The 13,898-nt window shown below is 36.1% G+C and overlaps 2 protein-coding genes across 4 annotated transcripts; both read right to left on the bottom strand.

Moving 5' to 3' along the window:
* Positions 1-829: 829 nt before the first annotated feature.
* LOC133856418 (NAC domain-containing protein 62-like) lies at positions 830-3,484 on the bottom strand. 2 transcript variants are annotated; one of them, XM_062291490.1, is made up of 5 exons: positions 3,256-3,484; positions 2,788-3,077; positions 1,982-2,290; positions 1,400-1,783; positions 830-1,323 (listed from the first exon to the last, which is right to left on the bottom strand). In XM_062291490.1, exons 1-5 carry the CDS (start codon positions 3,419-3,421, stop codon positions 1,000-1,002), a joined length of 1,473 nt encoding a protein of 490 aa, XP_062147474.1. In that variant the 5' UTR covers positions 3,422-3,484; the 3' UTR covers positions 830-999. The 2 variants fall into 2 exon arrangements, with proteins under 2 accessions (XP_062147474.1, XP_062147475.1); XM_062291491.1 differs by having other exon boundaries at positions 830-1,311; positions 3,256-3,483.
* A 4,966-nt stretch (positions 3,485-8,450) lies between these two features.
* Positions 8,451-12,523, bottom strand: LOC133856392 (NAC domain-containing protein 91-like). 2 transcript variants are annotated; one of them, XM_062291488.1, is made up of 6 exons: positions 12,128-12,523; positions 11,235-11,512; positions 10,119-10,424; positions 9,706-10,014; positions 9,142-9,507; positions 8,451-9,065 (listed from the first exon to the last, which is right to left on the bottom strand). In XM_062291488.1, exons 1-6 carry the CDS (start codon positions 12,312-12,314, stop codon positions 8,742-8,744), a joined length of 1,770 nt encoding a protein of 589 aa, XP_062147472.1. In that variant the 5' UTR covers positions 12,315-12,523; the 3' UTR covers positions 8,451-8,741. The 2 variants fall into 2 exon arrangements, with proteins under 2 accessions (XP_062147472.1, XP_062147473.1); XM_062291489.1 differs by having other exon boundaries at positions 8,451-9,053; positions 12,128-12,521.
* Between the last annotated feature and the right edge of the window lie 1,375 nt (positions 12,524-13,898).

Genomic DNA, 13,898 nt, shown 5'->3' with positions numbered 1-13,898 from the left:
GATGTTTTTTTGAGAAAGGTAAAAGTAAGAGGAGGGAAGGGGAAGGGGAAGGGGAGGGAGTTAGTAAACGGACAATATTCAAAGTTAAGATATGATACATTATTATCTCGATACACAACTCCTTATCACCATCGTCTATGTGACAATTTTGACTTTTATTTTTTATTTAGAAAAAAAAAACTTTAAAGCTAGCTACGAAACCACACTGTCACATGCGAAAATAGTCAAGAGTTGTGTCTTGGGATAACAAAATCATCGTATCTTTTCAAAGTTAAATAGAAAAGGGTCATGATAATTTATTTACATAATAAGTTAAGTGGTTTAATGTGATTAATGTTTTGAATTTCTTGAAATTTATTAAAATTCGCTGAGTCAACGGACAACATAATAATCAACTAACCAACCGCCTAAACTGTGGGGCCACAGTCACAACTTAGGCTGGAAGCAACCCACCTTGCTCGTGCCTCTCATGCAATTGGGTGAAGTTCTTGTTATCTAAACCACACACCCCATAAAAAAAAAACACGGGTTCATTGGATAAAACTTTTTAGTGAACGTATTTTAAGTAATTTTGATTGTGTGAGCGTCCATGTACGTACATGGACCATCCAACAATCTGTAACCGTCCCATAATTGGAAATGGTAACCCATTTCTACGGTGATAAAAGCCACTAGATAGTTTACTCAGCAGCACATTTCAAATAGCACCAAAAGGCCGCAAGAAGTGAAAAGCTTTTATACATAAAACAGTAGTCCAAGCATATATTGCTTTTTTTTTTTTTTTTTTTTTTTCTTTTTTTTTGTTAATTATGGCAGGGGATAATATCACTCACTACATAACTACACTACTATTTTTTTTTTTTTGAGAGGAACTACAATACTATTGACTAACCTAACAAATCCCTCCAAAAAGCCTAATTAGTGACCCCTACCACCAAAAGGAAAAAAAATTATTGGGACCCGACCAACAATATACACAAAATGGTCTCCAAAGTAGCCTCAAAATTTAAGTGATGATCTCCATACGCCAGCAAAGATTATGATCACGACTACAACCACCACTACTACCCTGAACGACCCGATCTTGCGACGAAGAGGAGCAGCTTTTGAGAACACAGAAAGGCCGTTAATGCCTGTCAAAATGTCACCTTTAGACATCGAGCTTGGCCTCATACCGGTACTTGGATCTTGAGAGATTTCACTGTTTTCATCGGAATCAGAAATGATGCTTCGTGGTTCACTATAAGCACTGTTAGCAGCGGCAGCTCTAGGACTACCTGCACGAACATGCTTTCCTGAAGCTCCGCCCTCCTGCACATCAGCCTTTTAATGAACTTCACAATCCATGCAAATACATTATCAGAATTTATACACCAGTTTCACATAACAAACTTCTCACCTCTGTAGCAATTGGTTTTGATTCATGGCCTCCTGCACCACCGCTCCAATCTGCTGACATTGGGCTGCACTGAACTGGCAGCACTTGAAGTTTGCACTGCAAACGCAATCTTCTCGGAGCAATGCCCTGTGCCACAGAACCCTTCGACACACCCTCCATGAGTGGTTCATTTTGTGATTGGCGAGTCCTTATCCTGATTCCTGTTCTACTACCCTCTCCACTTGAAACTGTAGTCAAATGATCGCTTGATTCCTTGAGACTACTATTATAGAGACTACTATTATAGGTTTGTTCTGCAGCACCATCAGATGCGAAATCTTCCGGCTTGTCAGATTTACTTTGTAATGCAACCTCTTCAGACCGCAGAGGACCTTGAAGCTCAGACTGTTTAACACAAGAAAAACACAATAGAGACCAGTTTAGTTAAAAATAAAACACAAATACACCACATGGAATACAAATTTATCCAAAAAGGAGCACTGCAACTCATGGAATTCCAGCTGCAAATCTACACTACCCAAACTATGGTGTAAAACTTGCAAAGACCAATTAAGAAGCAGTATCTTGAAAGGTTCCACTTACAAGTGCATTGACCCCTTCTGCATCTGACCCACTGTCCTTAACAGACCCCAGGTTCCTCAGGGTCTCATCTGGATTACAAAAAATTGAATCCAGGAACTCAGAGATACTGGCATCTGGTTCATTTAAGCCATACTGAAGTTGCACCCCAATATGACCATTGTTCAAGTCATTGGGCATAGTGAAATACCCGCCAGAAGATCCTAGCTCTGACTGCATCTGTGAGTGTAATGGGGAGAAAATCTTGCCATCCGGTGACTCCATTGGCAGGTCATAGAACATGTTCAAGGCTTCCTCCAGCTGCAGATCAACCTGATGTACAAAACATGAAAAAATAATTTAATTAATTTGTTACCTGCATGTCTCATTTCCACAAAAAACATGCAAGTTACTGTAAACTGTAATCTCAATCTTCCCAATTTTCCCAATTTTCTCAATTGTTGTTCTTTCTGGTATTCTGCAACTCTTTCTGTACAATAGAATCCAAAATATTCCAAACCTAAACCCATTTGGCCCTGTTTTGTAAATCCCTGTTTACCCTTAACCTTTCAATATGAAGAACAAAAAAGAAAAAAGGAATAGACTGAAATGTTGGCTTCTAGAAGAAGCCAACCATTTCAGTCTGAGCGTCATCCGTACTGACAAGGGGGGAAAAGGGCAGGGGAGGGGAGGGGAGGGGAGAGGGGTTTAATAAACAGGGCACCATCATTCCTCTTTTTTTTCTCTCTCTTTTTTTTTTTTTTTTTTTTTTCCTCTAGTAAATATTTTTTCCATATATTCTAACACAAAAGACGAGATAGAAACCTAACCTGAGCGGGGTTAGTGCCCTGAAGCTCCGTCGGGGTTGCGTGGTACTCATGCAAGACCCAATCAGTTATCTTGCTGTTTGGAGAAAGCCCCTCATAGAAAACCGGTATCTTTTTCTTTCCGATCAAGCTCTCTCCGCCAACGGACCAGATTTCGAGATCCGTACCAGTTACTTTCCAGTACCCAGCATCGGTCTTCCTGTTCAACCGATTCCCATTCCGGTGCTTCAGATCATGTTGCGAGAAGAAGAACCACTCTTGATCCTTTGTAATTGTCTCTATGCCGGAGAAATCTACACTCAAAGAAACCAGACTGAGAACAAACAACAACAAAATTTGAGAAATCACGTACATATTTGGAAATCAATTGAAGCCCAGGAAAAAACAAAAAAAATCAAGGTCCAAAATAAGAAAATCAAATCCCCATAGACTCCGATTATATTAAACAGAAGCGAATGCTAAACTGATTACCAGGCAACTCCCGGGGCTCCCGTTTGAAGAAATTAACTTCGCGAATGAAGCCAACTTCTTCATCATTCCCACTGATCTTTGGCCTCAAGTACCGTTGGATGAGTTCCTCGTCCGTCGGACTGAACCTGACCCCGCATGGCTGATTAGTCAAAGACAACATAGCCATCACACACGCACACTCGCTCGCACGCTCGCTCAAAGAAGATTGGAGAATAGTGAAAGAGTGGAAATGAATAGTGAGCCACCACAACATATTTAAGGAGACAAAAGGTTGTCCTGTACTATAACTTAATGCATAAGTTTGCATTGGAGGGTTTTGTTTTAGTCCTCTAATTTCTATTTATTACCAACTTGGTTCTTGAAATTTCTATATTTTGTTTATTGATCGAATGATTGCGAGTACAAGTATTTTTACTTTTATAATCTTAAACTACTTTCACTTAATAAATAACATACGATTTTGTGTCCATCCTCTAATATCAATCGAAATATATTATTTAAAATGTAATAAAATATTTATTTGTAATTTTTAATTAAGATGAAAAAAAAAAAGTTGTTATCACCACAGTAAGTAAGATAGCTTTAAAAGCTGAACAAAAATTCAGAAAAATATAAGTATAACAAGTTTTATTAAATCTTAAAAATAAAAAGTTTTTATACAAATAAAATATTGTAGAAGAATATATGTATGTCTATATATAATTACATTTACTAAATGAACTATTAAAATATTATGTAAACTTAACAAGGATATTATTGGTCGGTCCTAATTAGAAACATGATTTTTGCTAACTAAACCCAATATTCAAAGTTGAGATATGATACATTATTATCCTGATACACAACTCCTTATCACCATAGTCTATGTGGCAATTTTGACTTTTATTTTTTATTTTAAAAAAAAAAAAAAAAAAAACTTTAGAGCTAGCTACGAAACCGCCTTGTCACATGCGAAAGTGGTCAAGAGTTGTGTCTTGAGATGACAAAAAGATCATATCTTTTCAAAGTTAATAGAAAAGGGTCAAGAGTTGTGTCTTGAAATGACAAAAAGATCATATCTTTTCAAAGTTAATAGAAAAGTGGTCAAGAGTTGTGTCTTGAGATGACAAAAAGATCATATCTTTTCAAAGTTAATAGAAAAGGGTCAAGAGTTGTGTCTTGAAATGACAAAAAGATCATATCTTTTCAAAGTTAATAGAAAAGTGGTCAAGAGTTGTGTCTTGAGATGACAAAAAGATCATATCTTTTCAAAGTTAATAGAAAAGGGTCAAGAGTTGTGTCTTGAAATGACAAAAAGATCATATCTTTTCAAAGTTAATAGAAAAGTGGTCAAGAGTTGTGTCTTGAGATGACAAAAAGATCATATCTTTTCAAAGTTAATAGAAAAGGGTCAAGAGTTGTGTCTTGAAATGACAAAAAGATCATATCTTTTCAAAGTTAATAGAAAAGTGGTCAAGAGTTGTGTCTTGAGATGACAAAAAGATCATATCTTTTCAAAGTTAATAGAAAAGGGTCATGATAATTTATTTACATAAGTTAAGTGGTTTAATGTGATTAATGTTTTGAATTTCTTGAAATTTATTAAAATTCCCTGAGTCAACGGACAGCATAATCAACTAACCAACCGTCTAAACTGCTGGGCCACAGTCACAAAACTTAGGCTGGAAGCAACCCACCTTGCTCGTGCCTCTCATGCAATTGGGTGAAGCTGGAATCTATATATATATATATATATATATATATATATATATATATATTATTGGTCGGTCGTGAACTAACTCAATCGAGATTGTAATGCTAGACTCCTCACACTAGACATTTGGTAATTGGTGACATAATATCTTTTGACTTTGACCATATCCAGACCTTTCCACATGACCAGGTGGGATGAATCTTGGCTGGCATTACAATCTCGATTACTTCACCTACAGAGGAAGGCCGGAGGATGTTTTGGTAATAGCCGTCATGTTTGATAAAAACATGTACATAATAAATGAGTAGGTTGTTAATTTTAAAATTAATAAAAAATAATAACGTGATATAAAGAAAAAAAAAAAAAATTGTATAAAAAATTTTTTTTAAAAAAATTGTATTATAGTGAATTTTTTTATTTGAATAATAATAAAAAATTATTAATGTAATATAAAAAGTTAAAAAAGTGAGAATGTTTTGATATTGATTGCTATTAGAAAATGTAAAAATAAAATTAAAAAAAAATGTAAATAGTAACATCCACTATTCTGTGCTGTTAACCGAGGTTGCTAAACATGATCAGCATTGCCCAAAGTCTTTTGGTATAAACATTACGTAACCACCGGATATTCCGACTTTTGAACTTGGAATATCCGGTGGTTACGTAATATTGTGAGGTAAAAGACGCATAAAATGGATATGAATATAAAATTATATAAGTTAATTTCAATTTAATTTATTTAATTAAATTAATCGAACTCTTTAAATCTTAATCCGTTATCAGAAAAGGGTCATGATAATTTATTTACATAAGTCAAGTGGTTTAATGTGATTAATGTTTTGAATTTCTTGAAATTTATTAAAATTTACTGAGTCAACGGACAGCATAATCAACTAATCAACTGTCTAAACTTTGGGGCCACAGTCACAAAACTTACGCTAGAAGCAAGCAACCCACCTTGCTCGTGTCTTTCATGCAATTGTGTGAAGCTGGAAACAGTCTTCCATTATCTTTTTAAGTCTTTATTTCTTTATTTTTTTTTAAGTTTAATATATATATTATGAGCACACATCTTATCATTTTATTGGTTTCATTAACGGAATTTATTAAATATTTTGACAAAATTTGACAATAAAAAATAAATTGCTATTTATATATACCCAAAAGATCAAGCTCTTAATTCATTTTGATACCATATAAAACTTAATGCAAATCAGATAAAGACTAATTTTGCCCTTACAATGGTAAAATGGCAGTGAGAAGGTGATGCTGTAAAAAATCTGATTGGCTTGCTATGGAGAGGAAGAGGATGGCCGACTGGGTGTGTCCTTGTTGGGTTATACAGATGGTTGTAGGAGTTGAAGAGAGTTTGAGAAAAAATAATGCTGCGTTTGTTTGGGCGTAAATTATTTTTTGAAAATATTTTTAGTATTTTTTTGGTGTTTGATGCAATAAAAAATAATGGTCAAAATAAATTATTTTTAGTTTGATCGAAAAAAAACCTATTTAATTTTTGAAAAATAATTTACGGTTTTAAAATTTAAATTCTTCATTATTGCACGCATGTTTGAGAGAATTAGCCACCGCTGGACATTAGAATTTGTTGGTGGCCTGAATTTGCGCCAAAAATTTTTAGATTTTGGGATCCGGGCACTGGAATCCGACGACACTGGCTGACAAATTCCGGCCACTGTCACCAGAATCCAGCAACTTTTATAGAATTCGGGTCATTGTCGTCAGAATTCAGTCAATCAGTGTTGGAATCTGGCAATAGTAGCTTTGTTATTTTTCTATACCATAATGAGTTTTCAAGAAACAGGGCCACTTAAACCAATTTTTTGCATTTTTACCTAAATTTAAAACATAGACCCTATCTATAAAAAGGGCCATAAATTCACCTAATATAAGCCGAACTTCCCTCATTTTTGGCACCTTCAACCTCAACATTTCTCGACTCCCATGTATTTGCACCCCCAAAAGGAAAAAATAAAAAATAATAATAAAAAAAATTAAATTAAGGGGTTTGGAGGTGGCCGGACCACCACCAAAGCCCTTCGGCCACCCCCAGATCGGCCGTATGGGGTGGTCGAAACCACCCCCAGGCCCTTGGGGGTGGTTTGGCCACCCCCAAAAGGCCAAAAAAGAAATACAAAAAAGGGTTTGAGTTTTGGGGTGTGGCCGAATCACCCCCTACAGCCAATCTGGGGGTGGATGAGCCACCCCTTCGGCCTTTGGGAGTGATCCACCCACCCCCCAAAACTCAAACCTTTTTTTTTTTTTTTTGGTTTTTAGGCCTTTTGGGGGTGGCCGGACCACCCCCAAGGCCGACTAGGCCGTTGAGCCACCCCCTTGTTCAATAATGGGGTGGCCGGCCATCCCTTATTTTTTTTTTTTTAGTTTTAATATTTTTAGTTTTTAATTATTATTAATTTTATAATTTTAAATTTATTAAAAGTTTTGCAAATACTACATTACCATGCGATAGTTTTAAACTATCTCATGGAAGCCGGATCCTATATGTATATATTCGCAAGTACTTGTTGTCCAACCACACACCCCATAAAAAAAGACGGGTTCATTGGATAAAACTTTTTAGTGAACGTATTTTTTGCTTTTTGATGAAAAAAGTGTTTAGAAATGTATAAAAGTCAAAAGTAATTTTGAGGGTTTTAAATTTGTATTTTAAGTAATTTATTAATACTTTTATTTATTTGTTTTTGTTAAAAAACAAAAAGCTACGCTAAAAAACGTCATCAAACGAGGCTGCATTTTCCCTGTAGATACAATGTCTAACCTTGTGTGAGCGTCCATGTACATGGATCGGATCCAGCTTCCATGCGGTAGTTTAAAATTACCGTATGGGTACTGTACCGTTTTCCACTTTAAAAAAATTTGCAAATTTTTTAATAAATTTTAAAATTATAAAAATAATAATAATTAAAAACAAAAAATATAAAAACCTAAAAAAACTAAAGGGGTGGCCGGTGTTGCCCAACCCCCAAAAGGCCAAAAAACAAAACAAAAAAAAAAAGTAAAGGGTTTGGGGGGTGGCCGGACCACCCCCAAGAGCCTGGGGGTAGTTTTGACCACCCCATACAGCTGATATGGGGGTGGCCGAGGACTTTGGGGGTGGTCCGGCTACCCCAAACCTTTTTTTTGTTTTTTTTGTTTTTTGGCTTTTTGGGGGTGGCCGAACCACCCCCAAAGCCGACTGGGGTGGCCGGCCACCCCTTTAGTTTTTTTAGGTTTTTATAATTTTTGTTTTTAATTATTATTATTTTTATAATTTTTAAATTTATTAAAAAATTTGCAAATTTTTTTTAAGTGAAAAACGGTATCGTTTTTTACTACAGCACCCATAAACTACCGCATGGAAGCCGGATCCACATGGACCATCCAACAATCTGTAACCGTCCCATAATTGGAAATGGTAACCCATTTCTACGGTGATAAAAGCCACTAGATAGTTTACTCAGCAGCACATTTCAAATAGTACCAAAAGGCCGCAAGAAGTGAAAAGCTTTTATACATAAAACAGTAGTCCAAGCATATATTGCTTTTTCTTTTTCTTTTTTTTTTTTTTTAAATTATGGCAGGGGATAATATCACTCACTACATAACTCCACTACTATTTTTTTTTTTTTTTTTTTTTTTTTTTGAGAGGAACTACAATACTATTGACTAACCTAACAAATCCCTCCAAAAAGCCTAATTAGTGACCCCTACCACCAAAAGGAAAAAAAATTATTGGGACCCGACCAACAATATACACAAAATGGTCTCCAAAGTAGCCTCAAAATTTAAGAGATGATCTCCATACGCCAGCAAAGATTATGATCACGACTACAACCACCACTACTACCCTGAACGACCCGATCTTGCGACGAAGAGGAGCAGCTTTTGAGAACACAGAAAGGCCGTTAATGCCTGTCAAAATGTCACCTTTAGACATCGAGCTTGGCCTCATACCGGTACTTGGATCTTGAGAGATTTCACTGTTTTCATCGGAATCAGAAATGATGCTTCGTGGTTCACTATAAGCACTGTTAGCAGCGGCAGCTCTAGGACTACCTGCACGAACATGCTTTCCTGAAGCTCCGCCCTCCTGCACATCAGCCTTTTAATGAACTTCACAATCCATGCAAATACATTATCAGAATTTATACACCAGTTTCACATAACAAACTTCTCACCTCTGTAGCAATTGGTTTTGATTCATGGCCTCCTGCACCACCGCTCCAATCTGCTGACATTGGGCTGCACTGAACTGGCAGCACTTGAAGTTTACACTGCAAACGCAATCTTCTCGGAGCAATGCCCTGTGCCACAGAACCCTTCGACACACCCTCCATGAGTGGTTCATTTTGTGATTGGCGAGTCCTTCTGATGATTCCTGTTCTACCCTCTCCACTTGCAACTGTAGTCAAATGATCGCTTGATTCCTTGAGACTACTATTATAGGTTTGTTCTGCAGCACCATCAGATGTGAAATCTTCCGGCTTGTAAGATTTACTTTGTAATGCAACCTCTTCAGACCACAGAGGACCTTGAAGCTCAGACTGTTTAACACAAGAAAAACACAATAGAGACCAGTTTAGTTAAAAATAAAACACAAATACACCACATGGAATACAAATTTATCCAAAAAGGAGCACTGCAACTCGTGGAATTCCAGCTGCAAATCTACACTACCCAAACTATGGTGTAAAACTTGCAAAGACCAATTAAGAAGCAGTATCTTGAAAGGTTCCACTTACAAGTGCATTGACCCCTTCTGCATCTGACCCACTGTCCTTAACAGACCCCAGGTTCCTCAGGGTCTCATCTGGATTACTAAGAATTGAATCCAGGAACTCAGAGATACTGGCATCTGGTTCATTTGAGCCATACTGAAGTTGCACCCCAATATGACCATTGTTCAAGTCATTGGGCATAGTGAAATACCCGCCAGAAGATCCAAGCTCTGACTGCATCTGTGAGTGTAATGGGGAGAAAATCTTGCCATCCAGTGACTCCATTGGCGAGTCATAGAACATGTTCAAGGCTTCCTCCAGCTGCAGATCAACCTGATGTAACATGAAAAAACAATTTAATTAATTTGTTACCTACATGTCTCATTTCCACAAAAACATGCAAGTTACTGTAAACTGCAACTCAGTTTCCTTCTCACCTTAGGCTCTGGTAACTCTGCCACTCCATTTTCTGCAACATGGCTGTCACAAATACAATTGACAGGTGTGTCAGCTGTCGTTCCATCAGAACTTTCAGCAAGACAAACGTCAGTACTTGTGGGACAATTTTCAGCTTGCCCTCCAAATGATGGAGATATTGGATCCAGTGCTAGCTCAGGCTGTGTGATTTCAGGAGAAGATTTGGCAGTGGTAGGAGATGAAACAGTGGGATAAGGTTCACCACAGTTTGAACCTTCAATAGTCTCATCTTGTTTCTTGAAGAGGCGACAGAGGACAAAGGCACTCTGCATAGATTTAATGAACATAATGAGTTTGTATAATGTAACATCATTGTCCGAGCAATAGTTAGAAATGGAGTAAGCACAAAATTGCATAACTAATATGCAAATGTACACCAGACAAAAAAAAAAAAAAAAAAAAAACGAAAAAAAAAAAAAGAAAGAAAGAAGGGAATCTACTTAAATTTTATCGAAAAGAATCCCCCGCAAAATTAAGAATAAAAGAAAAGAAAAAAAAAAAAGAGAAAGGAAATGGATAAAGAACAAACACCAGTCCATGCTTCTTATTTGTCATTCGCTTGGTCAATACACATGAAATCTAGATACCAATTAACAGTTTTCCTTTCAATTAACTGTTTAAAGGTTTGGTGACTTATCGAAGTTACAAAAGTAATTGCATACTCTCAGATTATAAGAAGAACAGAACTCTCAGTCAATTTTTATCAGACATACAGACCCACAGCCTTCCTCTTTAAAAGTAAGAACAATTCCCTTAAATCACCGATTGAACAAATTAAGAAATCCTTAATTCACAGGTGAAGTTAACGCTCACTGGAAATTAACAAATTCAACAGATTCCACAATCCTGGCTAATCCAGTAGTCCTGTTTTAAATTACAGATAAAATCACATTAGTGTCCTTAATCTACTAATTAGCCACATGACTTTGGCAGAGAAACAATCTTAGATCAACACAATAACAACTTAACAAAATTAAGTTAAGCATTTACTTAAGAAGAAATCTCAATTCAATATGAGTAGCCAACTCTCTACGCAAACTAAACAGAAAAATCAATTCGGTGAGAGAATAACCAACCTGACCAGGGTTGGTTCCATCAAGCTCCTTCAGGGTAGTGCGGTACTCGTGCATGACCCAATGGGTCCTCATGCCCTTAGGAGCACGCCCTCTATAGAAGACCAACGTCTTCTTCATTCCAATCAAGTTCGCTCCAGACTTGATCTGCCGATCCTTACCAGTTGCCTTCCAGTACCCAGCAATGGTTGCCCTATTCAATCGATTTCCATTCGGGTACTTCCGGTCCTGTGGACAGAAGAAGAACCACTCTGGATCGGCTGACACTATCACGGATAAATCTACACAAAAAGAAATGAGCACCAAATTTAAGGCCCAAAATGAGAAAATCAAATAGCAACATTACGCACCTGCTTAACAATGAATAAATAGCATCATAAGTGTTATATAGCACTTTAATAAACCAAAAAATTACGTATTACATCTCAATGACTAAATTTGCTCATCAAAGTTAGTGAAAAGGGCAAAATACTAATACAAGATTGAACTCACATTACACATCAATTAAGTAAAAAGCACTAAATTTTACAAATTCAATGTCTAAAAGTGAGAAAAACAAATGGGCAGATGAAGTAATTGCTAAATGATTTATTAATCTCAAATTCCCACACCAATTCAAGTATCGGATTGTTTCAAAATGAAATTCAGCACATAGAAAGACAACAATTATCTTCTCACTCTCAGGAAAATTATAACAAATTCAAACAACGTACCAAAATCTAGAATACTATTGCAAAAAACAGACAGCCAAATTGAGCCAAGCAAAACTAAAATTCCCAATTTTCCGTCCCAACCCAATACAGAAAAAGTACAAAACCCTTTTAAAAAAAAAAAAAAAAAAAAAAAAAAAAAGAACTTGGGTATTCGATCATAACAACAAAGAACAAGAATCGCACCAGGCAAATCCCAGGGCTCGCATTTGCAAACATCAATTTCACGAATAACCGAAACGTCCCTTTCATTCCCGTTGATCTTCGACCTCAGGTAGTAGTTGATCAACTCCTCGTCCTTCGGCCGGAATCTGAACCCCAGCGGCAGAGAACCCAACGACAACATAGGCTGCACAGCCATCCACCCACACATACACACACACAGACAGAGTCTAATAGCAAGAGAGAGAGAGAGAGAGAGAGCTTTCGATAAAACCCTATAAAGAAAAGAAAAATAAAAGCAAAGAAGGTATCAGAAATCAAAGGAGATTCTTGATATTCGATGTTGGGTTTTTGGTGTCAAGCATACAAAGAAAGAAAGAAAAAACAGAGAAAGTGGAGGAGAGAGAGAGAGAGAGAGAGAGAGAGAGAGAACAGAGTGACTTCGTGGCTCTGGCTTATGTGTTTTTTTATACTAAAAACCGCGTTTCAAATGTTCGTATATACCGCGTGGGGGTGTTTAGCCTCGTTTTTCTGTTATAATTACGGTACTGCCTTAGTTGTAGAGTACGGAGTATGCGTAGGGAGTGTTAGGGGTAGAATGGGGAAATGGAGGAAACGTCCAAAAGGAAGGCTGAATTGGGGTTATGCTGTCCAGCCAATGAAGTGTCGACACGTAATATTTGGCATGAGGCAGGGGAAGTGGGGTCCGCTCGTTCTCATTCGAACGCGTAGGGGCTTTTTCAAAAAAAGAGAAAATGCCAGGAACCTCAGTACCTCACTTCCAATTTCCGCGCGCGCCTCTTTTTTCTTTTTTCTTTTTTCTTTTTTCTTTTTTCATTTTTCATTTTTCATTTTTCATTTTTCATTTTTCTTTTTTCTTTTTTCTTTTTTCTTTTTTCTTTTTTCTTATCATGGTTATTATGTTTATATTTCATGATGGTGGATTTCCTCAATCTTATAATCGATTATGTACGTTCTCATTTTTATTTTATTTTTTGAATTTTGTCTCAAAATAAATAAAATTTTCTAAACAAATAATTTTTTTATCCATTTAACTTTTTATATTATTCTTATATATGATTTTCACGTTGTTTCAAACCTGAATCCAATTTTAAAATCTTAAAGCCCCTTCTTTTGACCCATCCAAATATATTTTAAAAGAGTATTTACTTTATAAATTACCAACTCCCAGTTGTGACAATAAATTATGTGGTAAAGGTTGAGAATATGAATAATCATTTATATTATGCTACTCCCTTTTTGTCTTTTAGAAAGGGTTGAGAAATGAGAATAACTATGAGAATTATGGTGATAGAGAGTCATACACAATAATGACGGTCATCAAAACGACATCATAATCTTTATCTTTTTCTATTTCAAGTGAAGTTTATAAAATTTATTTTACAATTCACTTTTATATATCTAATAATATATATATATATATATATATATATTGTCATTTAAATTTTTTAAATCTAAACCATAAAATTAAGATGATCGTTGTCCCGTTGGCGGTGGTCAAATGACAATGAATAATGTTTCCTCCACAACAATTGTACACACTTTGTACAATAAAGTTGATGTGGATATAATTTTCACAATATTTGTACCCACTTTTTTTTTACTTTCACGGAAAAAAATAAAAATAAAAATCATTTCTACATTACCTTTGATGTACAAAGTGCTTTGAATCTAGTCAGTTCCATAAACTACAGTGATTCTAGCGCCTCCTCCCAGCTTAGAAAAGGCAAGGTGCACATAGTGTAGAGTTGGAGTATTCCGAAAGTTCTAGGTT

This window comes from Alnus glutinosa, chromosome 1 (assembly GCF_958979055.1).
Source record: "Alnus glutinosa chromosome 1, dhAlnGlut1.1, whole genome shotgun sequence".
Classification (NCBI taxonomy): domain Eukaryota; kingdom Viridiplantae; phylum Streptophyta; class Magnoliopsida; order Fagales; family Betulaceae; genus Alnus; species Alnus glutinosa.
Note: the sequence above shows the minus strand (reverse complement) of the source record. Positions and strands in the feature narration are given on the sequence as shown.